Raw genomic sequence first — 26,361 nt, 5'->3', positions numbered from 1 at the left:
TCCCAGTACCAGAATGTTATAAAGATGCCCACTCGGGGGTACCTCTCCTCCTCTCTCACCCACCTACGGGCTCCAGCACCATTTACAGAAGCAGGGATCAGTGGGCTCGGCCAGCCGGGCACCCTCCTGGTTCACCCAAACAGCCTGGGGCCTGGGAATGCTGGCCACAAGACAAGGATTAGAGGCCTGTCAGGACTCCTAGCCCAGCTGCTGCTTCAGGAACATGCTTCTCAGCTTGTTTGTTTATGCCTCTCGCTCAGAGCTGGCTATGCATGGTGTATATGAATAAAAGCTTTTTTTTTTTCCTTTTTTTTTTGTTTTAGAGTTTGATTCAATTTAATAGGGAGCACTGGAAAGAAAAAAAAAAAAAAAAAAAATTCTCTATGATCCCAAGAATGAGTCCCAAATAGTGAAATTCCAGGCCCTGTGACCAACTGGTTGGGAGGTTTTTATTTTGTTTCGTTTCGTTTTGTTTTTTTTGTTTTTTTTTTAATTTTTTTTTTCAACGTTTTTTATTTTGGGGACAGAGAGAGAGAGAGAGAGAGAGAGAGCATGAACGGGGGAGGGGCAGAGAGAGAGGGAGACACAGAATCGGAAACAGGCTCCAGGCTCCGAGCCGTCAGCCCAGAGCCCGACGCGGGGCTCGAACTCACGGACCGCGAGATCGTGACCTGGCTGAAGTCGGACGCTTAACCGACTGCGCCATCCAGGCGCCCCTCGTTTTGTTTTTTTAAGTTCTTACTTAAGTAGTCTTTGCACCCAATGTGGGGCTCAAACTCATGACCCTGAGATCAAGAGTCATAGCTCTTCCTTTTTTCTTTTTTTTTTTTAAGATAAAACCTTTTATATTTTTCTTTCTTTATTTTTTATGTTGATTTATTTTTGAAAGAGAGAGAGACAGAGACTGAGCATGAGTGGGGAGGGCCAGAGACAGAGAGGGAGACACAGAATCCAAAGCAGGCTCCAGGCTCTGAGCTGTCAGCACAGAGCCCAACATGGAGCTCGAACCCACAAGCTGTGAGATCACGACCTGAGCCGAAGTCAGACACCTAACTGACTGAGCCACTCAGGTGCCCCATTCACATGCTCTTCCAATCGAGCCATCCAGGTGCCCTTGTTGGGAGATATGTTGCATCAGGAGTATCCACCAAACATTCAATCGCTAGATAGACCCAGTCCCATGAAATCTGCCAGGACGCTGGGGCCCACTGTCCCTCCGCTGGGGCTCTCCTGGGCTGGGCTGTCAGATTCCCAGAATTATAGCAAGGAAACTGGCCTAACTGAATGAGGAAATGCCCTCCTGTGGGAATATCATGCAGTCATAGCACATTGGTTCGTTAGATGATTTCAAAGGACATGGGACACCTCACATCTCTTGCTAAGTGAAAAACCAAACTAGAATACAAAACTATATTAAGCATTTTGAAAAGAGTATGTTTTTCCTCAAAGAAAAAGGAAAGAAAAGCACATGTGTATTCATTGTGTGTATCTAGGTGCTAAAAGTATGTGCGATTTTATTCCCTTTTGAAAAACAGACTTTGTATCTTCCAACTTTTCTTTTTACATGAAGCCTATTATTTAGAAAAAGGGGGCGGGCACACCTATGTGGCTCAGTCAGTTAGGCATCGACTCCTTATTTTGGCTCGGGTCATGATCTCCCAGTCGTGGGATCAAGCCCCGAGTAGGGCTCTGTGCTGACAGCATGGAGCCTGCTTGAGATTCTTTCTCTCCCCCTTGCTCTCTCTTCCCCTTCCCCGCTCACGCATGTGCACTCACTTTCTGTCTCCAAATAAATAAACAAGCTTTCAAAAAATGCTCAAAAGGGGCACCTGGGTGGCTCAGTCAGTTGCACCTACAAGTTTAGCTCAAGTCAGGATCTCATGGTTTGTGAGTTCGAGCCCGGCATCGGGCTCACTGCTGTCAGCCTGTCGGCACAGAGCCCTCTTCGGATCCTCTGTTCCCCTCTCTCTGCCCCTCCTCCCACCTCCAAAAAAAATTTTTTTAATGTTAAAAAAGAAAAAAGGAGGGAGGTCATGGGATGGCAGGATGGCTCCCTTCCCCCAACTGCCCCTAGAAGGTCACCAGCCAGCCAGTGGAAGAGGAGGGGCTGCTGCCCTGTGCGGCACCCCTGCCCCGCCCCAGAGAGCCCATGAAGGGCACTTCCTGTCAACTGGTCCTGTAGCCATGGGGTCCCCCTGAACCCTGCGCCCGGCTGAGGGGCTGATTCCATCCAGGAGACAACCCGAGGGTGTCCCCCGTCCTCTGTCCCCCTATTTCATATCCACACCCACAGGCTCAGCTCCAGGGCTCCCAACCCTGACTGCAGAGTAGAAGCACCTGAGAACGTAAACCAGAGATTGATGTCCGGGCCACTCCCCAGAACAACGAGAGCAGAATCTCTGGTCCTCAGTATTTTTTTTTTTTTTTTAATGTTTATTGATTTACTTTGAGAAAGAGACACAGAGAGGGACAGAGAGTGGGAGAGACAATCCCAAGCAGGCTTCGCCTGTCAGCGCAGAGCCTGCTGCAGGGCTCCAACTCACAAACCGTGATATCATGAGCTGAGCTGAAATCGAGTCGGACGCTCATCGACTGAGGAACCCGGGTGCTCTGGCCATCAGTATTGTTAAACAGCTCCCAGGTGATTCTGAAGGGCATCCCAGTTGAGACCCTCTGGGTTCCCTGTCCCTAAGTCACTCTTGTATCTCCTCCCCACCCCTCCCAACAGCACCCTGAGGGCCCAAGACCATGCCTCACTCAGCTTTCCTCAGCTCCCTGCCTATGATCCCAGCTCAATGATTCTTCCCAGTAACAAGGGGATGCCTAGAAAACAGATCAGGACAGGACCCAAAGATCTGAAGGGGGGGGGGTGGTTTCAGCACAGAGCCAGCCAGGTTAGGGCAAGGAGCTCGGCTAATCACATTTCAGTGGCTACTCACAGACCAAAGGGAGTTATGGAACCTCCTAACTGCCCCTCCCACTTCCATCCGCCATTCTCTGGGGGGCGGAGCTTCTAGACCCTCCTGCGGCCGCCAACCTCTGCAAGTTCTGTGGTTGATCCCTCCCCACACCAGGAGGGAGCCCTGTCTCTTGGCCTTTTGTCCAGGCCAGTCACTGTTGCCCTCTCTCCCACTGGAGCCCAGCTCAGGAAGATGGCCACTCACCAGGATGGAGAGGATCACAGGCCCTCGAATGACCCACCAGATGGACGCGTTGGCGTTGATGTCCCAGCACCTGTGGACAGCCAGGCTCCGTTAGGCGTGGAGAGCTGAGCTGACCTGGAAAGGCTAGTCCTCTGAGGAGCCCTTCGTATGAATGGCCCATGCTGGTGACCCTGAGCACTGCGGCTGTGTGCCCAGTGCTATCAGAAACGACTCTCCCCTCTGGCTCAGAGCACATCTGAGGCTGACGATGCCTCCAGAGAACTCGCCTGTGGCCCCCAGTTTGAAAAACAGGCCTCTCCTAGATAGCTCCCAACAAGTGTCCATCCTGTTCGAAGAGCTGGATGATATAAAATACTCTCCTGTTACCTCTCCTTCAAGCAGCTTACCCAACATCTTCCAGAAAGTGCCTGCTGATGGCCCACGAAGCAACAAAAACAGCTGGGGAACCTGAAGAATAAAAGCAAAGGGAGGGACGGGAGAGAGGGGACTCAGTTTTCAACACCCGCACAGGGACAGGACAGTTACCCCAGCCCAGTAGTGAACAGGTGCATGGAACCCCCTAGGAAATCCTGTGCAAATGGGTAGCCTCCTGCTTCAAGGGTGGCAGGGACGCCCTGGGAACTGAGGACGCCCTGGGCCTCAGATGGATCCTGAAGGCCACGAGGGGCTCTGGGGCTCCTGGGAGCCCGGGCCAGACTCAGGAGGGCCTCTGCCCGGAAGAGAAGGCTGAAGTGATTGATGGTCTACGCCTGTGCTGTTAGTGGCCACTCGCCGCATGTCGCGAGTGAGTACCTGATACGTGGCTGGTCCCGGGGGAGATGTGCTGTAAGTGCAAGACACCGGATTTTGAAGATTTGTAGGAATAAAAGAATGTGAAGTGGGTTAATTTTTATGTTAATTGCATGTTGAAATGATAGTATTTTTACACTGGGCTAAATGAAATAATATATTATTAAGATTAATTTCACCTGTTTCTTTTTACTGGGTTTACTGTGGCTACTGGAAATTTGCATTTATTTTTTTAAGTTTATTTTGAGAGAGAGAGAGTGGAGGAGGGGCAGAGAGAGAGGGATAGAGAAAGAATCCCAAGCAGGGAAGCCTGATGCAGGGCTTGAACTCCCAACCCGCGAGATCATGACCTGAGCCAAGACGGACACTTAACCAACAGAGCCACCCAGGTACCCCTAGAAAATTTTCAGTTATATATGTGGCCCATTCTGTTTCTTTTTAAGTTCATTTATTTTGAGGGAGAATGAGGCAGAGGGGCAGAGAGAGAATCCCAAGCGGGCTCTGTGACTCAAGGCTCGATCCCACAATCTGTGAGATGGTGACCTGAGCTGAGATCAGAAGTCGGATGATTAACCAACTGAGCCACCCAGGCGCCCTGGCTCATTCTATTTCTAATGGACAAGCTTGTCTGCACTTGAATGGCAAGAGCCACATCCCCAGGCTGCGTGGCTTCCAGACCTCCAGCAGCCAGGTTTATACCCTAGCTCCAGCCCTCCACACACACCTCTACCCCAGGGAGGAGATCAAAGGAGTTTTCTCTGGAGGAATCAAACAGCCTCAGACAAAGGGCCTACAGATGGTGATGCTGGGGACCCCCCAACACAGCGGCCACTTCCAGGCCAGTCTCTCTGAGAGACATACCATGTACGTACCCCCCACCCCCCCCCCCCCCCCGCACACAGGGCCTTCAGTCAGCTCTGAAGTGACTCATTCTTTTTTTTTTTTTTAGTGTTTTTTTTAAATGTTTATTTTTATTTTTGAGAGAGACAGAAGGCGAGCAGGGGAGGGCACAGAGAGAGGGAGACACAGAATCTGAAGCAGGCTCCAGGCTCTGAGCTGTCAGCACAGAGTCCGACATGGGGCTGGAACCCATGAACTACAAGATCATGACCTGAGCCAAAGCTGGATGCTTCACTGACTGAACCACCCAGGCATCCCATTCTTTTTTTTTTTTTGTAAGTTTGTTTGTTTGTTTATTTGTTTATTTATCTATCTGTTTATTTATTTAGAGAGAATGCAAGCAGGGGAGGGGCAGAGAGAGAGGGACACAGAGAATCCCAAGCAGGTTCTGCACTGTCAGCACAGAGCCCCGCTGGGGGCTCAAACTCATGAACGGTAAGATCACGACCTGAGATCACGACCTGAGACGCTTACCCAACTAAACCACTCAGGTGTCCCTGAAGTGACTCATTCTTAAACACGAACAGTCAAGGTCACCAACATCTGAGGAAAGCTGATTACATCAAAGGCAAGGACCAAAACAATCAGAGAGAAGGAACTCAGAGGAAACAGACCATGCAGGCTGCTGGAGGAACTTGAACAAACAACTCTAGGGAATATCATCAGAGAGATAAGAGGAAAGATCACCTCTGCGGGACCCAAACAGGATGCTGAAAACTGGGAGCATTCCAAGAACAAGGAAGAGGGCTTAGAAATTGAATACATGATAACCGAGATTTAAAAAACCCACAGATGGGTTGGAAGATAAAGACCAAGAATCGCCCAGAAAGCAGAACACAAAAGGAATGTAATGAAAAGCAGGAGGAAAGAAATGAGAAACTCAGGGTCCGTTTCAGGATGTGTGCCATTTGATTAAAAGTTTCAGAAAGAGGGGATAAAAACCAAAGGGAAAGAAATCAAATAGGTGACGTTAAGAACATTGTCCAGGAAATGAAGGATGTGAGTTTCCAGATGAAAGGACCACCGGATGTCAGCAAAAAGGATGAAGGCAGTTCTCGTGGGGACACATCCCGAGGGCGTTTCAAAACACGGGGGACAGAGAGAGGCTTCTGTAGCTTACAAAGAGTAAAAATGCTCAGGAAACAGAATAATACGGCACATTCTATACCCAGCTGCCCAAATAGAAGGCCTCCAAAATTCTGGGGGGAAATGATTTTTCAACCTAATTTCTATGCCTGGGAAAACCACAAGTTAGGTGTGAACGTTGAAAAAGATATTTTCAGATATGCAATGCAAAAACGTACTTTCTACGCACTCTTTGTTAGGTACCGGAACATGTGCCCCAACACAGCTAGGGAGCAAACCAAGGGGAGGAGACAAGAAATAAAGGAATAGGATTTGCTGAGGAAAGAAGGAAATTCTCAGCATGAGAGTGAGGGAACTAAGCAAGTCTAAAGAACCACCAGCCCAAATAGAGCAGGAGGGCAGAGGCTCTAAGAAGAACATCGGTGGGTCTATTGGGTTGAATAGCATCCTCCCCAAATTCATAACTACCCAGAACTTTGTAGGGTGACCTTATGTGGAAATAAGGTCTTCGTAGGTGTAATCAGTTAAGAAGAGGCCATACATGGGGTGCCTGGGTGGCTCAGTTGGTTAAGCGTCCGACTGCGGCTCAGGTCACGATCTTGTGGTCTGTGAGTTCGAGCCCCGGGTTGGGCTCTGTGCTGACAGCTCAGAGCCTGGAGCCCGCTTCGGATTCGGTGTCCCCTGTCTGCTCTTCCCTTGTTCATGCTCTGTCTCACTCTGTCTCTCATAAATGAATAAATGTTTAAAAAAAAAATTTTTTTTTTTAAAGAAGAGGCCATATGTATAAGGATGCCAGTTGTACTGGGCCCCTAATAATATGACTGGCATCCTTACAAGGAGGTCATGAGAGACACAGAGGGAAAGGACACATCGAGGGAAGAAGGCCACGTAAAGATGGAGGCAGAAATTGCAATGATGCAGCCACCAGCCAAAAAAGCACCAAGGACTACCAGCACCAACCGGAAGCCAGAAGAGAGGCACGGAGCATTTCGGAAGGAGTCAGCCCTGCCGGGACCTTGATTTTGAACTTCCGGCCCCCAGAACTGCGAGAGAATAAATGTCTGCTGTTTCCAGCCACCAAGTTTGTGGTAATTCGTTAGGCGACCCCTAGGAAACGAATCCAGCAGGAAGAAACTCAAACAAATAGGAACTAATAGATTTCCTGTTGGCATTGGTTGACTTGGAAAACAACATTAGAGGGTTTTCAGGTCCTGGTGGAGAATTTAGGGGAATTAATGACAGCAACCCAAAACAAATAAATCAATTAGAAGTGACTCCATGAAGGGGCGCCTGGGTGGCTCAGTCGGTTAAAACGTCTGACTCTTGGTTTTGGCTTAGGTAATAATCTCGTGTTTAGTGAGTTCGAGTCCCATGTGGGGCCTGCACTGGCAATGCAGAGTCTGCTGGGGATTCTCACCCTCTCTCTTTTTGTCCCTCCCCTGCTCATGCGCTCTCTCTCTCTCTCTCTCTCTCTCTGTCAAAAATAAATAAATAAACTTAAAAAAAAAAAAGGGACTCCATGAAAAACAAAAGGTTAAACATTGGAAGTAAAATCATTGTACATCACTTGGCTCAAGAGTAAACAACACTTACACAGACATAATGATATATACATTGATGCGAACTTAACCAAAAACTAAAAAACTAATGGTAGGATGGAGAACTTTATATCCTTATCTTCCATCCTAAGGAGGCAACCGGTAACGCCTCAGATGGACACATCAGGAAACAGCAGAATCTTGTTCAGAAACATGAGAGTGAACATTAGAAGGACCAGCTAAGGAATCTTGAGGGTGTTACCTCTGCGGAGCAGAAGTGGGGGCAGAAGACTGCTTTTTTTTTTCACCCTATTTAATTCCTTAAACCAAGTATGTGCATGACTTTAATAAAAATAACACACAAAAAAAATTCCCTGCCTTTGGGTGCCTGGGTGGCTCAGTCTGTTGAGCCCCTGACTTCAGCTCAGACCATGATCTTGCCGATTCTGGGTGCGAGCCCCACGTCAGGCTCTGTGTTGTCAGCATGGAATCTGCTTCAGATCCTCTGTCTCCCTCTCTCTCTGTCCCTTCCCCGTTTGCACTCTCTCTCTCTCAAAAATAAATAAACATTTAAAACAAATTCCTGCCTCAATTTTGAATGCTTTGGGCAAAAACATGGGTTCTGAAAGGCTTCCTGTTCATTGCCTTCCATCTTTAACAGAGATGGTGGAAAGCGGGAGAACCAATAATGCCTTGATTTAGGGTTCGTAGTGTGGTCCCCAGACTAGCAGTTTCAGAGTCATTCGGGGACTCGTTAGAAATCCAGAGTCTCTGGCTACACGCAAGGCCAACTGGCTCAGAGGCACAGAACGTGGGGTCCAGCCAGCTGGGTTTGACACACCCTCCATGTGACTCTTGATATTGGCTCCACTTGGAGAACCACCAGCTCAGTGAGTGGGAGCTTCGTTCGTCCCCATAAAAGCCAGAGGTATGGCCCTTTTCCAGGCACAGACTGACACCCCAGCCACCTTGCGAAAAGTAAAAGTGTCGGCTAAGTCAAAAACTTCAATAGCGTTCACTCCTGATTCAGTGATCCTAATTCTAGGATTCCGTATTATACATGGAAATAAGCTTTGCCCATAAAAGTATTCATCACTGTGTTACTTATGATGGTGGAAATCAGAAACAACCTAAATGCCCACATGATAGGTATTGGGTTAAATACACCCATAGACTAGTTACAAATGTTTATCGGGAGAGGCGGAAGGATACAGAGCACGCTTACATGTTAGTGGAAAGAAGCAGGATTCAAAATTCTCCATACGCATGAGCACAACAATGTGGGGGGAAAAAAAAAGGAGGAGGAAACATAGTCTGGAAGGAAACCCTTCCAAAGTGTTCAATAGATGGGACCGACGTTAAGTTTTTTTCTACTTAATTTTTTTTTTTTCTTTGCAAAGTCTTACAGTGAGCGCGTGTGTAACTCATTTAAGCAACCTATCTCTGGGGAGACAAGTTGGAGGACAAATTGAGAAGGGGCCACTGCTTTCGCAAGAGAAAGGCTTCTCCCAGTTGGAGAACTTTAGACCTTCGTGAGCCCCTTCACGGTCTCCTTAGGGCTGTGCAGGCAGAGAGGCGGGGAGGGGAGGAACCCCTGATTTATGTGCTGTTCCACCCCCAGGGTCTGGCATATTGTAGATGCTCAGTAAATATTTGAGGAAGAAAGCGGGGCTCTCTAAAAACTTGTGATGGAGATGTGACAATGCAACTTTATCTCCCCACCAGACTGTGACTCCTTTGAATGATGGAACTTTCATCTACGGCCATACCACACTGAACACGCCTGATCTTATCTGAATGATGGCACTTTTTTGGTTTGGGTTTTGTAATCTCTAGAAGCCCCTCTGAACACAAAGAAGTGGTCAAAGAAAGCTGAATAAATTATGATCCTGATATTACAGACGATGAAACTGCTCATGGTCATACGGCAAGGTCATGGCAGATCTGGGCATCAAGGTCAGTGAACTAGGTTTTGAACTGGGTGCTTTTTGGGGGGCAGTCAACTGCATAAAGCAAGTCCCCGGTCCCCCAGCACTCTGGGACGACTGGCCTATGCAGAAATCCAAAGATCTGCAGAGTCCTCCCTACAGCTCCCGCTGGCCAAAGGTCATGTGCTAATTAGGCTGCCAAAGTCTACAGGAGGGCTCAGCAGTTCTAGCTCAGATGACTTCCCTGATGTGAGGAGATAGAGCCTCTGCCTGTAAGGATTTAGACAAGCAGAAAAGACAGCATTCCTGGCAGGGGCACTTCTTAATTAAAGGCACCAAGAAGAAAACAAATGAAATTAATGGCTGGTACACATGACTATCCTTGTAAGCATGTGAGGCACTCAGAAGAATCTGGCGATCTTTCCAGAACCCAGTGGGTAACTTACATATGTTTATCAAATGAACAGTTGATGGATGGTTGAGTGGATGGATGGATGGATGGATGGATAGACAGACGGACAGACGGATGGACAGATGGAGAGATGTCCATCAATGGCAGAATAGGAGTTAAGGGGTTCTGGAAACAGACAGGCTTTGGTTTGAATCCTGGGTTTGCCCTTGTCTGCAGTGTGAGCTGAGGATATTACCTCATGTCCTTGAGCCAGGTTTCTTTGAGAAGCTTCTGGAAGTTGTGTCAATAAAATAATGCATGTAAAGTACCGCGCTCATAGTAAGTGCTCAAGAAATGGGAGTTATCATCTGCATTGGTCAGAAAGGGAAGGGGGAAGAGATTCGATGGAGGCTGAGTTGGCTTACTACTATGTCATCTCCTTCCTACAAAGGAATCCTGAATTTCCTTTGGGAAGCCATGTGGTTTGAGTAGCTTAAGCCAATCAGTGTATTCCTCAGGTCAGGGAACGTGTATGAGACAAAGCGGTCCAATCAGGGTGAACCTCAGAGTATTTGCTGTGAATGCTGGGACACGGCCTTTTACTCTCCTTAGAGGTAACAAGGAAGCTGGTAGCCCAGAAGCTGGGAGCACCAGCCTAATGACAAAGGTGATGTTCCGGAAGGCAAAGTGGAAAGACACGAAGAAATGTTGTTGTGCTGCTGGATCCAGCCTCACCTGAAGTTGGTGACCCCTGGACTTTCAGACAGATAAGCCAATTAATTTCTTTTATGTTTAAAGCTGATCTAAGCCAGATTTTCTATAATCAAAAGTACCCTGATATAGAAAGGAAGCAAGAATGAAAATATATGAATAAATGTCTAAGGAAGATGAAACAAGGGTGGGGGGTATCACATTGTAAGAGACTTTGGATGGCAGAAATTGGGGCTAAATTTTAGCTGTTAATTCCCACTTGACATACAAACAAACCAAAGCCAGGGGGTTAAACAAGAAGCAACTTGCCAAGGGGTGCCCGAAAGGCTCAGTTGGCTAAACAGCCGACTCTTGGTTTCGGCTCAGGTCATGATCTCATGGTTCATGGGTTCGAGTCCCGCATAAGGCTCTGTGCTGACAGTGCGGAGCCTGCTTGGGATTCTCTCTCTCCCTCTCTCTCTGCCCCTCCCCTGCTCTCTCTCTCTCTCTCTCTCTCAAAAATAAACATTAAAAAAAAAAAAAAAAAGAAGCAGCAGCAACTTGCCTAAGATGACACAAGTTAGCTAACTTAACTAAGTGTGGGGCTGGAACTCAAAACCAAATCCTCTGACTCAGTGCCCTTTCCCACATACACACAGCCATTATACCTACGGAGAAACATACCCCATCCGAGGGCAACAAATCCCTGGAGGCACTTCTTTTCTGAGAAGAAGGAGATGACGAGGAGCGTGTGAAGGTAGAGGCCTTCCACCAGCAGCCAGGCATAGTTGGCCATGATGCAGTACTGGAAGAAAGCCATGACCAGCTTACAGCCCACCTGGACAGAGAGAGGCAGGTGAGCCCCAGGCTGGGTAACCATGGGCTTCCCTCTGGTGGCCACCCCCAAAGGAAGTGACACGGTATGCCGCAGACCGAGTCCCTGAGGTTCATGGCCCTCCCCTGTGGCCTTCCATTATCGGAAGACCAGGCCCACAGAGTTCTCTAGAGGGTGGAACTCAACATGCCAGCCAGCTCAGTCAAAAAGGTTAATGGGCCATCACAGAAGCAGGAACCACATTCAAATTCTGGAACTGGCTGCCAGTTGTAAACCTGTGTCAGATGTCGCCCGACTCCCAAGTTCCTCATTTGCAGGTGAGAAAAGAAGCCTGGAGAAGGAAAGGGATTTCTGAGCAAAGGGTTAACAAAATCCTTTCCACGCTGTTTCCCCAGAAACGGTTGAAGGGATGTACCAATTACGTTAGCAGGCAACACTGACGGTGAAAATGGCCCCTGACTGGCACTCTGCATCTGTTCCGGAGAGCTCTAAATACCGGATGGGGGCACTTGATTCAGTGACATTACAGGCTTGTCTCTTGCCAGGATCACTGGAAGCTATGCCTGGGGGGATGTGGGGCACGGGACTTGGGCGCCATGAAGGAAACCATTCCCACGCTGCAAGGGTCCCTTTCCTTTCACTGAGCTGTCCCCTGGGGAGAGGACAGCTCCTGGAATGGCCCGAGGGCTGCTGCATGGACTGCTTCGAGGTCACATCCACAGAGGAGAGGCACCTGGTACTGTCCTGCCGGCCAGCTGTGGTTCCTGCCTTACGGCCACCCACAGACTCTGCTTCTCAGAGGTTCCCATGCTTGGCTCGCGAGTCTAATGTTTAGTAGAGCCCTAGAAGGTTCCTTGCGGGGCATTGCTGGACTTCCCCGGTGCTGGTCAGTGAGAGGGTAGGGTCTGAATTTAAATCTTCTGACTCCCACACTGGTTACTCTTACTTCAGCCTGCCAATCTCCCTAAGGGACAGGGCCCTCCTGCAGGGACGGCTCAGTTTGAGTCAAAATACACACACACACACACACACACACACACACACACAACTACAAATAGTACAAACTTAACAGATCTGTTAAGGAATTACAGATGTGAGTGGTGGGAAGTGACAGGCAGGTTGACTGAACCAATCTCAATCTCCAATCCCTTTCTCTCTTGTTTGCCTCTGCTGTGGAGACTATGATGGTAAAAAAAAAAAAAAAAAAAAAAAACAACCCTCAATCTCCCAGCCTCCTTTGCAGTTAGGTGTGGTCACATGACATGGTTCTAGCCAACGAGATGTAGATGGGTGTCTTGGGGTGAGGATTCTTTCCCACCATAAAAAGGCAAAGCTGCCCAAAGACAAAAAAAAAGTTTCATCTTGACTCTTTTTTTTTTTTTTTTTTTTTTTGTGCCTGGAACATGGATGTGAAGCCTGGGGTTGTGGCAGCCATATTGTAAACATGCGGTGTAAAGCATGGAATCAAACATGGCAGAGCAGAAAGAGGGAAAATGACTGGGCCCGCCATGGCATCATGGAGACACTGTGCCACCTCTAGATTGCCCATCTGTGGACTGCTTATGTGGGAAACAACTCCTGTCTGTTTAAGCCACTGATGTGCAGTTTTTTGTTACATGCAGCGAAAGAGAGTCTCAACTGATACACAGAGAGATATTGCTAAGAAATAAGGCTCTCTAAGCACTCAGAAGGAGAAAAGTGTTGGACTTAGCAAAACAATTGTTGCACTGCAGACCTGTGTGTGCAGACATATAGGCATACACTCATACTTTTCTTTCTACCACCAACCTCAACCCTCTTTAAACTTGACCATCTCTCTACCGTTAGGACTCTGCAGATGAAGGGAAAAGACAAGCCTTGCTATACATCTAATTGCCACAGTGGCTAATCCACTCCTGGATGCTGGGAGCTGAAGGGCAGCCCCCAGGGGCTTCCTGACAAACTGCTCTCATACACGACCCAGACCTTGCATGGGGAGACATGGGACTCTCCCCAAACCTCCTGGCCCGGCTCCAGTACTGGGCCCTCTACGAAGCATTGGGTGCAGCCTCGCAGGGACCTTCTGGAAAGGCAAAGTGGCTACCACCCTCTCCAAAGTCAGGCTGGGGAGAGCGGGCCGCCCTGGCCACACCCCAGGGCACGCAGGCATGTTACCCTGTGGGCATCACAGTGAGCGACATCGTCCGAAGAGAAGAGGACCGCGTCCTTGATGAAGTTGGACAGGGCACGCAGGATGAAGGACACAAACAGGTGCATGTGGATGTAGTTGCGGGTGCAGTGGAGCCTCCTGGAGGGAGAGAATGCAGGGCCATAGGGGCCGGAACCACAAGGGCTGTACAACCTCGAGCAAGCCTTTTCACCTTCCAGGGACTTTGTTTCCTCCTCTGCTGGAGGGGTCAGCATCGGTTGCTTGCTCCTCGTCTTCTGGTACGAGAACCACGCTCTCTTATGGGGAACCCACTGCAGCTCTGGGTGGGGGCGACTCCACCCTCCCACCCTGTTGACAGACTCGATCAATCACAGTACTCCACCCCTGGCTCAGGTTGGGCATGTGATCCAAGCCCAGCCTATGAGAACACCTCCGCCCCCCATGCCCCCCAGGACTTTTCATTGCATCTAATGGAGAAGAGGCTCTCTTTGTCCTGGTGTTACCTAGCTGGTGCAAGGTGCCCCTGCAGAGAGCCTGCCTGAGGATGTGGCCAACGCAGACTGGAGAAAGGGAGGGAGACACATCTAGTTCTGCTGATACCTTTGACCACCTCGAGCCGGCCATTCCTAAAGCCAGAGACCCCTGAACTTGTCAGTTATGTGTGCCAGGTCACCTTTGCTTTCTTAAACTGTTTTTTTTTTTCAATTTTTTTTAATGTTTATTTATTTTTGAGACAGGGAGAGACAGAGCATGAACGGGGGAGGGTCAGAGAGAGAGAGGGAGACACAGAATCCGAAACAAGTTCCAGGCTCTGAGCCGTCAGCACAGAGCCCGACGCGGGGCTCGAACTCGCGGACCGCAAGATCGTGACCTGAGCCGAAGTCGGATGCTTAACCGACTGAGCCACCCTTAAACTGTTTTAAGGTGGATTTCTGTTTCTTGTACCCAAGAGTCTGGCTAACATACTTGTAAAATGGGGGTGATAAGGTAGTTAGAGCATTGTGTGAAAATCAGAAATAGTACATGTAAAGCAACTGTGCGTTACGTTCTTAGTTATATATACCGAGTCAATGTTGAATGCATAAAAGAATGAACGAGGTCTCAGAAACATCAATGTTTTGCCACAGGTAACATTTAGATCAAGGGCTAACAAAGTGGCCCACCCAGACCTTCCTTTCTCTTGGCCCGGGCAACTGAAAAAGACCCAAAATCTGTGTCTGCGGAAGGCTGGGGAGACAGAGAGCTGGCAGTGTGTTCTCACCGGAAAGCACAGAGGACGCTGAGGGCAACCAGGAGCATCACCAGGGAGGAGCTATAGCCCACGGTGTACATGACCTTCAGCTTCAGCAGGTACTCGTGCTGCAGAGAGAGGCATGCATCAGTCCCAGCCTGAGTGCACCTGCTCAGGCTGCTTGAACCTTTCAACTCTTAATGCTGTGCTGATCCGACTCCACGGACATCAGTTCACAGACTCGGAACACCTTGGCTTTGGTAAAGATCTTGGGGATCATCAGATGCCAACTCAAACTTCTACCCCGTGTACAGGACCCCTTACCCCCACCCTGAATTCAAGCCTTTGCTGGAATACCTCCAAGGATTCAGGGCTCACTGCCTTTTGAGGAAGTCATCTGGTATACAACAGGGCAGAATATTAGATCGTTTTTTCTCATGTGAGACTAAAACCTATTTTAAATTGCAGCTATTTGTCCCAATTCTGCTTCTGGAGCCACTTAAAATAAACTGAATTTGTCATGTACCTAAGACCTGTCATTATTTTTTTAATTGTTTTTAAAAGGGTTTATTTATCTTTGAGAGACAGAGCGTGAGGTGGAGAGGGACAGAGACAGAGACATAGAGAGAGAGGGAGAGAGGGAGACACAGAATCCAAAGTGGGGCTCCAGGCTCTCAGCGGTCAGCACAGAGCCCCACACTGGGCTCGAACCCATGAACCATGAGATCATGCCCTGAGCCCAAGTCGGAAGCTTAACTGACTGAGCCACCCAGGCGCCCCTCTGTCATTATTTTTTTTAAATAAACTTTTCATTTTAGAATAGTTTTGGACTTATGGAAGAGTTGCAAAGATCTTAGAGAGGTCTGTCATTTCTTAATACAGCTTTTCTACCCTCTCATCTCTCACATGTATTTTAGCCATACATTTTTCCTGTGCCTTCCGTATCTTTCCACAGTCCTTTATCCTTCTGCTCAATTAATATGCTCCAGTTTGTCAATGCCCTTCCTAAATAAGACACCCAGAACGGACAGCTGGAAAGATCTAGTGTATTCTCTGACCAGGAAGGAGTAGAGTGGGACCATCACCTCCCCGGACCCATACACTGCACTTACACTAACACAGCCAAGCAGGCATTTACTTAACGTAGCCAACAGCCCCTTCACATTACTGACTCATCTTTGATTCAGAAAGATCTCAATGGAGGGGCGCCTGGGTGGCTCAAGTTGGTTGAGTGTCCAATTCTTGATTTCCGCTCAGTCCATGATCTCATGGTTCATAGGATCGAATCCCCATGCTCTCCCTCTCTGTCGCTCTCTCTCTCTCTCTCTCTCTCTCTCTCTCTCTGCCCTTCTCCCGCTCATGTGCACACACACACTTTGTAAAAAGTGTTACACTATGTACACACTATGTAAAAAGATGTTAGAGGTTAATAATGGTTAACTTTGGATGATAAGTTTGTGGCTAGAGTGGGTATTTTTATTTGTATTTTTTCTACTCTTTTCATTTTTCTCCAGTGGGTAAGTACTATGGTATAATCAGAAGAAGAGGGTAATTAATTAAAAAATAATAATAATAACAGGCACAAGAATAGTATTGGGGAAATCTTGCTGACAGCTGTTCATATGAAAATGACCTTGAGGTTCAAATGGCCCAAGCTCCGTGGTGTTAAGAAATGTACCGGAGGTAGGGGCACCTGGGTGGCGCAGTCGGTTAAGCGTCCGACTTCAGCCAGGTCACGATCTCGCGGTCCGGGAGTTCGAGCCCCGCGTCGGGCTCTGGGCTGATGGCTCGGAGCCTGGAGCCTGTTTCCGATTCTGTGTCTCCCTCTCTCTCTGCCCCTCCCCCGTTCATGCTCTGTCTCTCTCTGTCCCAAAAATAAATAAACGTTGAAAAAAAAAATTAAAAAAAAAAAGAAATGTACCGGAGGGAGGGGCACCTGGGTGGCTCAGTCGGTTAAGCGGCCGACTTCGGCTCAGGTCATGATCTCACGGTCTGTTAGTTCGAGCCCCGCGTCGGGCTCTGTGCTGACAGCTCAGAGCCTGGAGCCTGTTTCAGATTCTGTGTTCCCCTCTCTCCCTACCCCTTACCTGCATATGCTCTGTATCTCTCTCAAAAATAAATAAACATTAAAAAAAAAAAAAAAAGAAATGTACCGTAGGGAAAGAACACAGGCTTCAGAGCCAAGAGACAAGGTTTCCAAACCCACGACTGTTACTCACCAGCTGTGTGACCTTGGGCAAATTACTTAACTTCTCTGAGCCTCAGATTCCTCATCTGTAAAATGGGGATAATATCTACCTTGCAGGCTCATTGGAAGAACAAATAAAGTATCAGGTAGAATATCTAGACAATGCCTGGCACTTAGAAGACACTCGGGGCATGTTCATTTTTCCCCACCTCCACCCTCCACCCCCATCATCCACCCTTCAACATGAGTCACCAGTCCAAGATTATGGTATGAACTATGAGGTATAAGATAGCTGCTAAAAAAATTAGGCCTCTTCTCAGTTACAGTAATGAAGTGCTGTGGGGACAGTGGACAAAGTTGGAACGTTTGGAGTGTTTCGTCCAGTTCTGGGCATCATGCTATTTTAAGAGGCACATTAACAAACTGGAACATTTCTGGAGAAGGGAAGAAGGCATGGAAAACACTGGGCACATTATGCCTTGAGGAAACTAACAAATAAACTTAAGGAAGAGAAAGATTAGAATGATTGACAGGTAGAAGCGTAAGACCCAATCGGTGAGCTCCAGTGGGACGAAGTTACCAAGAAGAAATCTGACTCAGAGTGCCCGAAAGTTTTCTGAAAGCAAGAGGTGGCCTTCGATGGGATGGCTGTCATGTGACATTGAGCTTCCCCACTAATGTGATGGCGGTCCCAGAAGCCAGGAGCCACCTCCCAGGGACAAGAAAGAGAGCCAAGAGGGTGGTAGGTTGCATTAGATCCATACTGCCTAGACTTTGGGATATTAAAGAGCAGTCAGATGTCAAGAAATTAGAGGCCCCAGGTGTCAGCCGATAATCTTGCCACGGGCAGGATGAGCCGCATGCTAGACGGCATGAGCCTCACTCCTGAGGACACCTGATTTTGCAGCTCTCGGTTCAGAAACAGATTTGGGCCCGTCTGTTGCAGCGTGAGGAGGCATGGGGCGTTCAGGCTGATTACTCTGCACTGTCCTGTGGCTGGGTTCATTATTGCCGGGGGACCCTCAGGATACCAGCCAACTCTACTCATTCCTGTGTTATGTCTTTAAGTTCGGACCCAGAAAAAGCCTTGCTCCTAGGGGGCTTGATATGACCTGAGTGCCCTAGCCCTCGATAATCTATAATGGTGCACCAGTCCTCACAGGGCATCAGGTCCAGAAGCCCTGGATCAAGTTGCCTGTCTCTGCTGCGTTTCTTGACTAGGCCACTTTCCTTCTATATCCTTTAGAGCAGGGGTCAGCAGGCTTTTTCTGTAAAGGGACAGATAATAAACGTTTTAGAGTTTGGGAGCCATTTGGTCTCTTGCAACTACTTAACTCTGCCCTTGTAGTGCAAATGGGCGTAGCCATGTTTCAATAAAACTTTAGTGGCAAAAGCAGGCGGTGGGCTGGATTTGGCTCAAGAGCTATAGTTTGCCCAACTCTGCTCCAGGTAAGCAAACCTGGTCTTTCTGCTAATCTGAGTCCGCTATTGACTTTTGTTAATGAATAGAGTATTATGTGCCAAGTAAGGAAATTAAAAAAAAAGACAACCAACAAATGTATATTTCCATCACCCTTTGATTAAAAGAAAAAAGACATTTCAACAATAAGAAATAGGATGATTCAAACCTCAGGATAAAAGGCAAAGTGTGTGGACCAACATCTGGGCACGAGGAAATCACGCTGGTCGGGAAACCCTTCCGATCTTGGGAATTTTAATTTTTTAATTTTTTTACGTGAGCTGAAGTCAAGGTGAGTCTCCTTTCCACTATTTTTGGCCAATTAATATTCTGAGTTAAGTCCAAACTTTGCATTTACCTTTGTTAACTTTCAGTTCCTTGTTTGGAGATGTTACAGTTTCAACCCTGGATGGATATCATGGTTAAGGCCCTGGGCTTTGTTCTTTCCCAGCTGATTAGTCTAAGCCAACAGAGTCTCAAATGTGGTTTCAGTAGGCATAACTCACAAAAACAAGAGGTCCCTGGGGTCTCAACAATTCTTAAGAGTATAAAAGGATCCCAAGGCCAAAAGGTTTGAGAACCACTGGCCTAGGCCTCTCCTGTATTCCACCCCCCTGCCAGGGATGGTCGAGGGGTGGGCAGGCTCAAGTCACTGGGCCACTGAGATGTGAGGACAGCTTGCTGGGGTTTGGTAAAGAAGCTTTCTTGGGGCACCTGGGTGGCTCAGTCATTTAAGCGTCTGACTTCTGCTCAGGTCATGATCTCATGGTTCGTAAGTTCGAGCCCCGTGTCAGGCTGTCTGCTGTCACGCCAGAGCCTGCTTTGGATCCTCTGTCCCCCTCTGTCTCTGCCTCTCCCCCACTTGTGCACTCTCTCTGTCTCTCTCAAAAATAAATAAATTAGGGGCGCCTGGGTGGCGCAGTCGGTTGAGCGTCCGACTTCAGCCAGCTCACGATCTCACGGTCCGTGAGTTCGAGCCCCGCGTCGGGCTCTGGGCTGATGGCTCGGAGCCTGGAGCCTGTTTCCGATTCTGTGTCTCCCTCTCTCTCTGCCCCTCCCCCGTTCATGCTCTGTCTCTCTCTGTCCCAAAAATAAATAAACGTTGAAAAAAAAAAATAATAAATAAATAAATAAATTAACTTTAAACAAAATTAAAAGAAAAAAAAAAGAAGAAGAAGAAGCTTTCTTGCTCTCAAGAAGGAGCCATAGGAAATCGGGCTATCCCTTCTCCTGGACAAGCAGGCACAGGGGAGTCTGTGGCTATCGTCACCAATGGCAGTCATCTTACATCGAGGGAGATGCCAGCCTGGGGAAGGAACCATCAGGATAGCAGGGAGAGAGATGGAGAGAGCCCGGTCCTTGGGCAGCTTCTTAGTGCCACTTTATAAGAGCCATGGAGGCTGTTCTCTGCAGCCCAGTTCCATGAGCCACATTCGTTTATTAGGCAAGTTGGAAATTTCTTTCTTGCAGCCCAAAGCATTCCTTTGAACTTCCATGCTGCCGCTCGTCATAAGAATGTTCCCTCTTCATTCTATGGATCTTACCAACGTGATACACATAAACTTCCTGTCCTCATGTAAGTCAGTGATAGAAATGGTAACCTGCAGGGATCAGAGCCCATCCACCCCCCCCCCAAGACCATCTGTACCCACTGATCAATCTTTTTGGGTCTCGTTATTAAATTATCCCACTCTGGCCAGATCTGAAGACTTCATGTGTCTCCCCCAACTGGATAACAAGCTCTTCCCTTGGAGGGAAGAAATTTGAGCCTCCAACTTGGTCCCCCAGTCAGTGTCTTTCATACAGAGGACTGACTGGCTAGAGAGAGGAGTCTCAGAAAAACTTGAGAAGTGGGCACGGTCTGTCTTCCAACTGCAGCCTTTCTCCCTTCACTCTGCCCTTTGCCCCCCACGCCTCTCTAACGTGACCCCACCCCATCCTCCAAGGGACAAATGTGCTTCCCCATCCGTATTCCCACTGGGGAGTTTAACCCATGGAAACTGCAAAAGCGCATCTCCTAGGGGAGGCATGCACCATTCCAGGGAGGCAGCAGAAGCTAGAGGAAGGAGCACAGGTTCTTTCTGGAACTGATTCAGTTTCACTCCTGCCTCCACTATTGTCTGAGTGTGTTCCTTAACCCCTCTGAGCCTCAGTGTCCTCTTCTGCAAAATGGAGAAAATAATGGATCCTTCTGAGGACTTAGTGTGATTGTATGTCAGGAAGCCGGCACAGAGTAGGTGTTCAGTACAATGCTAAACATTCACTGGGCACCTAGTAGGCGCCAGGCATTGTGCTGGGCACTGGGGGCCTGCAAATGAATAAGATTCTGATATGTCCCTGCCATATTCCCACATCTAGACCCATCCTTGGCTCACAGTAGGTGCTTAATAAATGTTAAGTGAATTAATGCCTCTGAAGAGCTCGCATTTTGGTGAGAGAAACGGATGCACATGGGCACATGCAGACGATTTCGTGTAACGTAGTAGGTAACGGTGGAACCAACTCAGCATATCAAGAGGGCCCTCCCTGGGGGTGGGGGTGGGGAGAAAGGGCTTTCTGGAGTTGACGGGCAGGAGTGAAGTCTTGGAGGATGTGTATGAATCAGGCAGGAAAAGTGAGGACAGAAGGGGTCTCTGAGACTCACAGACACTTTCCGGGAGGCCTCTGCAGCCCCCGAGGAAGCTCCGCCCACAGCTCAGCACCCCTCTCAAACCAGACCTGCCCCGCAGCAGCTGGGCTCTCTTCTTCCCGTCAGAGCCCGAGACTCCTGAGAGCGAACGTTCACTGAACACTTCCTATGACCAGGCACCCTTCTCAGCACCTCCCTGGATGACCTCATTTGGTTCTCTTGACCAGTCTGTGAGGTCAGAACCATTATTAGCCCCATTTCCCTGATGGGGAAAGTGAGGCACAGAGAAGTTAAGTCCCCCGCACCCCCACCAAGGTCACCGTCAGGGTTAGACTCACCAGCCTGGCTCCAGGCACTTAGCCACCACGTTGGCGCTCTTTTTGTTTCCTGACTAAATCACCCTCAGTCTCGTGGTTGCATGGGGCGGTTCACACTGTGCCACAGTCTCCATGAGCACCGTCTCCAGACTGACAGACTAGGGCAGTGAGGCAGGCCCAACGAACCCCGGCTGATGAGTGGGAGGGGGTGGGTGGCAGGAGCAGCTCCCGGTCCCCTGGTCGTGGCCCTGGGCTGGCTCCACTCTGTCCTCTCCCAGGGGCTTCTCACCCTGCAGGCCCCCAGCCCGAGAAAGAGGGGCGCCCAGGCTTACCCGCTTCTCGTTGGATGAGTCGTTCACATTAACCCCGCAGGCCAGGTCAGGCCTAGGGAAGGCTTCTGACCAGCCGTCCTCTGTGCAGTTTCGAAACACGGAGCCTGTGGGAGCCAAGCATCCTGCAGGTGAGCAGTGGGGACCGGAGGCAGACGGCCTGGTGTCTTGGGTCCCCTCTGCCACACCTTAGGGGCAGCCAGGCCCTGCCCTGTCACTCGGCCCCAGCTGATCCTTGAAGAAGACGTAAGAGTCAGGAAGGAGAGGTGGTGGGAAAGGAATGTAGGGAGGTAGCCTCAGAAAGGGCGAAGACACAGATGTCTGTGTACATGTGAGAGAGACGGGCAGACCGGCTGACCCCTGATGCCTCGATCTACAAACCATGCCAGCTCTGAACACATACTCCATCCAGCCTCCAAGCACCGCTGCCTTCCTCCCGGGGCCCTCACCGCCTCACCCGCCCGCCCGTCCCTCTGTGCCAGGCCCAGGGTTCCACAGACAGGGGGACCTTATCACACAGGTCACAGTCCCCCACGGCCCCACTGACTCTCCTCCACCAGACCCCAGGCCCCTGCAGAACTTCCGGTCACAGCTCCCCAGCCCAGCTTGCTGCCCCCAGGCCCAGCCTCACTGGAGGGCTCTCTTAGGCCCCGTGGCCGTCCCCTCCCACCACACCCCTCACCTCCCCTTCCGGCTCCGATCTCAGCTCCAGGAGGGACCTCCCTTTCCCATCCTCCACCCCCACTGGCTGAGGAGCCACTGCTGGCTTTTGGAGGGTTTTCCCCAAACAGGGGGCTGTTCCCCCGCCCCTGGGTGTTCACGGGAGATAAATAATAAGTCCTCGCGCTTTGAACTGGTAGGACACCAGTTCTCTTTCAGGGATTGTCATGTCCCATAGGACTCGAGGGGCCAAGTGTAGTGCTCGAGGACAGCAGTCCCAAGCGATGATACACCCCCCAACCAAAAAGCCACTGATCTCACTCCCTAACGATTGCGTATTTGCTCAATTACGAAGTCCTGTGCTCTACTATAGTAATACTACACATGATGATGACGACTGTGTGCCAGGCACTGTCCTAAGCTTGTGACAGGTAGCAGCTCATTTAACCCTAACGAGACTATGAACTAGGCAGTTACTTTTATAATAAAATATATCATAACATGTAAATACTGTGCCCATTTTACAGTTGGGGAAACTGAGGCACTCAGTGGTTAAATAAGGTGCTTAAGATCACAGCAGAGGAAGTGAGGGAAGTGGGATTTGAACCCTGAGTCTCAGACCCTTACTCTTTTTTTTTTTCCAGTTTATTTTGAGAGAGCCAGAGAGAGTGCAAGTGGGGGAGGGGCAGAGAGAGAGGGAGACAGAGAATCCCAAGCAGGCTCTACGCTGCCAGCGCGGGGCCCGATGCAGGGCTCGAACCCACGAAACCGTGAGATCATGACCTGGACTGAGACCAAGAGTTGGATGCTTAAACCGACTGAGCCATCCGGGCGCCCTTACTCTTAGCCACACACTATGTGCCGATCCCCTTTCCTTCTCCTGCGTATCCTGATCCCGGGTCCTGCCACCATCTAAAGGCTGGATCCCCCAAGAATCTGGCGTGGTTGGCAGGGACCCGGCCACTCCCAGAGTGAACTTTTCTCAGGCTCCGGGTGCTGCTCCCACGCCAAGGAAGTTCTGTTTCACATTTAACTTCACGTCCTGCTCCCCACACCTGCAAACCACCAGAGCGGCACCGAGGGAAACCTTCCAGGTAGCTGCTCCTCACGGGAGGGAAGGCTTCTTGGTCGTCCAGCAACCAGGACAAGGCCAGCTCCGCATTTCTCTGCATCACTGCGGTCCTCCCGCAGAGCTCACTGTGCTTTCCTGCCTCGCCCAGCAGACGATGAGCTCCCGAGGGCTCCCGGTGCCGGCCCAGAGCCCCTGCTCATCCAGCGTTGGCTGGCTGCCTAGACAAGCAGCTGAGTGGAGAAGAAGCAGCCCCGGGCTAAGCTCCTCTGTGAGAGAACAGGGGGGGTCTGCCCACAAGGAGCTTGTAGAGCAGGAGCCCGAAGACTGGGGAAGGGAAGCTGCCAGTCCAAGAAGGAGCTCCAGGAGGAGTTTCCCTCCATGGACTGACTAGCCCAGCTGCATCCTCTACTCTGGATGCCCAGGAGAGCCGAATGCTGGTCCCTGGGTCCGGCTGCAGCAGGTGTGACAGGGGGCTGGTCACAGCCCTGGAGATAGGAGCCCTCACACGCCACCTGCTCTAATGGGTACCCTCTGGAGGGGCCTTAACCACCCCATTTGGGCCTCCCGTGCTCCTCTCGGACAGGCCTCAGGGTCTGGACCACTGGCTCATAGGGTTCAGGGTCAAATGGGTTCCACTGAGCTGGAGAAATATGGCTGGCATTTCTAGAAGCAGCCACTATGCTAATTTACAGATTCCGATCTAATCCTCACAGCACCCAGTGAGGAAGGCGCTGCTGGCTTCCTTTACAGATACGAAAACCAAGGCCCGGAATTGGGCCACAGGGTCCAGCCAGGACGTGACTCTTCACTGTGCCTCCCTCCCGCCTGGGCACTCTCCCTGCAGTCCCAGGGACAGCTTCCAGCGCCAGGAGACCACGCCCTCTGGACTCTGGGTATGCCCGGCCTATGAAGGAAGGCTCACGAGACCTGGAGCCCAGGTTTCGAACTAGCCAGATCTGAGTCTGAAACCCAGCATCGCCTCTTGGTCATCTTGGGGTCAGCTGGGTGCATGACTTCTCTGTGCCCTGCGGAGTAACCACCCCCTCTGCAGGACGGGGCAGGAAGCACGACAGCATATCAGAATTGCCCAGGCTGAGTACCTGCAAACACCGAGGCATGGCTCCCTTTTCCTTTTGGCCTTTCGCAAACAGACCAAGAGCGGTGGGGCTTGGAATCTCGGGATTTAGTAGGGGCTGGAAGATTTCTAGTTAAGTCAAGGAAGCTACAGGTTGTCAGACAGGAGAGAATGGTGGTCAGATTTAGGCTGGTTGGATGGGAAGTTGAACTACGAGAACACCCACTCCCTGGAGCCCAGAACAGGTTATCAGACAGCGTGTGCCTAAAGGCTGGGCCGGGCCGCCTGTGTTGAGCCCTTCTCACCGACCCAGGGGGATTCCCAACACAGATGCTGAATGTGACCCAGGCCAGACACCCAGCGTGGCTCACAAGGCAGTGCCCTTTACTGACGGGGCTCTTGGCAGAAACGCAGAGACAAGGATTAGCCTCTCTCTGGAGTCCCTTCAACCCCACCCACTTCCCCTGGGTTTAATTCCTAATAGATAAGATCAGTCATTCCCATTTCAGACCAATGTGTACCTCCAGGGACCCTGAGGGCACGGTCAGGATTTTTGTGCATATACATATGTGCAGTTTGGGGAAAAGCCAGTCCAAAGTTTCATCCAATCCTCAAAAGGCTCCAGGACCCTAATCAGGTTAGGAACCTCTACTGCTTTAAGGCTCCAGTCCCAAGATAGAAGAGAAAGGCCAAGGTCTGACCCTGCCCGGGAAGTGTGTTTTTTAATGAGGCACTCTGGAAGACCAGTGTCCTATTAAGAATCAAAGGAATGCATCCTGGAGGGAACACTCTAGACCTTGGCACACACAGAAAAATATCTGGGGGCAGAGTCCAGCCTGCCATTTCTCCAGTCACACGGACAACCATCCTGTCTGGGCCCAGGTGGTGGGTGCCCTGAGAAAGAATTACTTTATTATTATTATTTTCTTCCATCAGAAGGAAGGGTTGGACCAAAACACCAGACTGTCCTCATCGGGTGCTCCTCTCTGGGTTGGGTGGGTGAGCCCTGGAATCCTGTAGGACACCCCTAAGGGGAGCCTTCCCTCCTGAGAGGAGACCGGGGTGCTGGGATCTATGAGGAGTGAAGGTGGAGGTAGGAGATGGTTCTTGGGGACTGAGGCTGGCCTGGCCCCGACCTGTGCTCCTGGACTGGCCAATGCCCTGGGCCTGGGGCTGGGTGTGGCCCCGTGGTAGGGAGGTGGGGGAGGGGAGATGACATTGCCTCCCAATGTGTGGGTAACGCTTGGGGTGCAGGGTCCCTGTGGACAGGCGGACGGGTGGGTCCCGCGGCCCCACAGCGACACCATGTGTCATCAAGAGGAAACTGCAACAGAGGTAGGCGTAGGACCCCAGCTTCCTCCCCCACAGCGTGCAGACCTGAACTGCATTCCTGGGTGAACTCCGGTAGGTCTCGAGCAATGAAAGGGCTGGGGAGCCTGAAAGAGGAGTGAGAGGGCTGCTAGTTAATGAGCCAGGCAGGGTTTCTAGCAATTGATTGGGAAGGATTTGGCCATGAGCACGGATCTGCCTGGCGCTCTGCGGGAAAGTAGGACCGGTGCTGTTGGGGAGGCAGAGGCAACGCGGCTCTGGGAAGGCTGTGAAGGGAAGGCTGGGAAAGGAGGAGAGCTTCTAGTCCCTCCAACAGGAGAACTTGGTCAGTGAGGGAGGAGCACTGGACAGGGAGTCCAGGATCTGGTCCTAGCCTTACACCTGACCAGCGTTTACTCCAGGGCAGCCATGTGTGGATTAACCTCATGGGTCTTTCTAGAGTTCTGTGGGTCCCAGACACAGATGTGGAGGGGTCACGCTGGGAGTGGTCAAGCTGTTGGTAAGTGTCCTAGCATGTGTGTGCAGGTGGGGGGACTTGGGGGGATGGGCGGGAGGGCAAGAAGGGAGAAGAGAGGGAGAGAAAAGATAAAGGAAGGTATTTA

The 26,361-nt window shown here is 50.2% G+C and overlaps 1 protein-coding gene across 4 annotated transcripts in view; it reads right to left on the bottom strand.

The window, feature by feature from the left end:
* SCTR (secretin receptor) overlaps positions 1 to 26,361 on the bottom strand; it is a 78,221-nt gene that overhangs the window by 9,214 nt on the left and 42,646 nt on the right. For 2 of the 4 annotated variants that reach the window (XM_040474853.1, XM_040474855.1), the window contains exons 4-9: positions 21,627 to 21,730; positions 14,732 to 14,829; positions 13,476 to 13,608; positions 11,171 to 11,291; positions 3,551 to 3,611; positions 3,165 to 3,234 (exon numbers count right to left, since the gene is read on the bottom strand). In XM_040474853.1, coding sequence (XP_040330787.1) covers positions 3,165 to 3,234; positions 3,551 to 3,611; positions 11,171 to 11,291; positions 13,476 to 13,608; positions 14,732 to 14,829; positions 21,627 to 21,730 — 587 coding nt within the window. Of the gene's footprint in view, positions 1 to 3,164; positions 3,235 to 3,550; positions 3,612 to 11,170; positions 11,325 to 13,475; positions 13,609 to 14,731; positions 14,830 to 21,626; positions 21,731 to 26,361 lie in introns of all 4 variants that reach the window. The other 2 variants (XM_040474852.1, XM_040474854.1) reach the window with 1 other exon arrangement.

This window comes from Herpailurus yagouaroundi, unplaced genomic scaffold, assembly GCF_014898765.1.
Source record: "Herpailurus yagouaroundi ecotype Mexico unplaced genomic scaffold, PumYag 140, whole genome shotgun sequence".
Taxonomy (NCBI): domain Eukaryota; kingdom Metazoa; phylum Chordata; class Mammalia; order Carnivora; family Felidae; genus Herpailurus; species Herpailurus yagouaroundi.
This window is presented reverse-complemented; position numbering and strand designations above follow the sequence as displayed.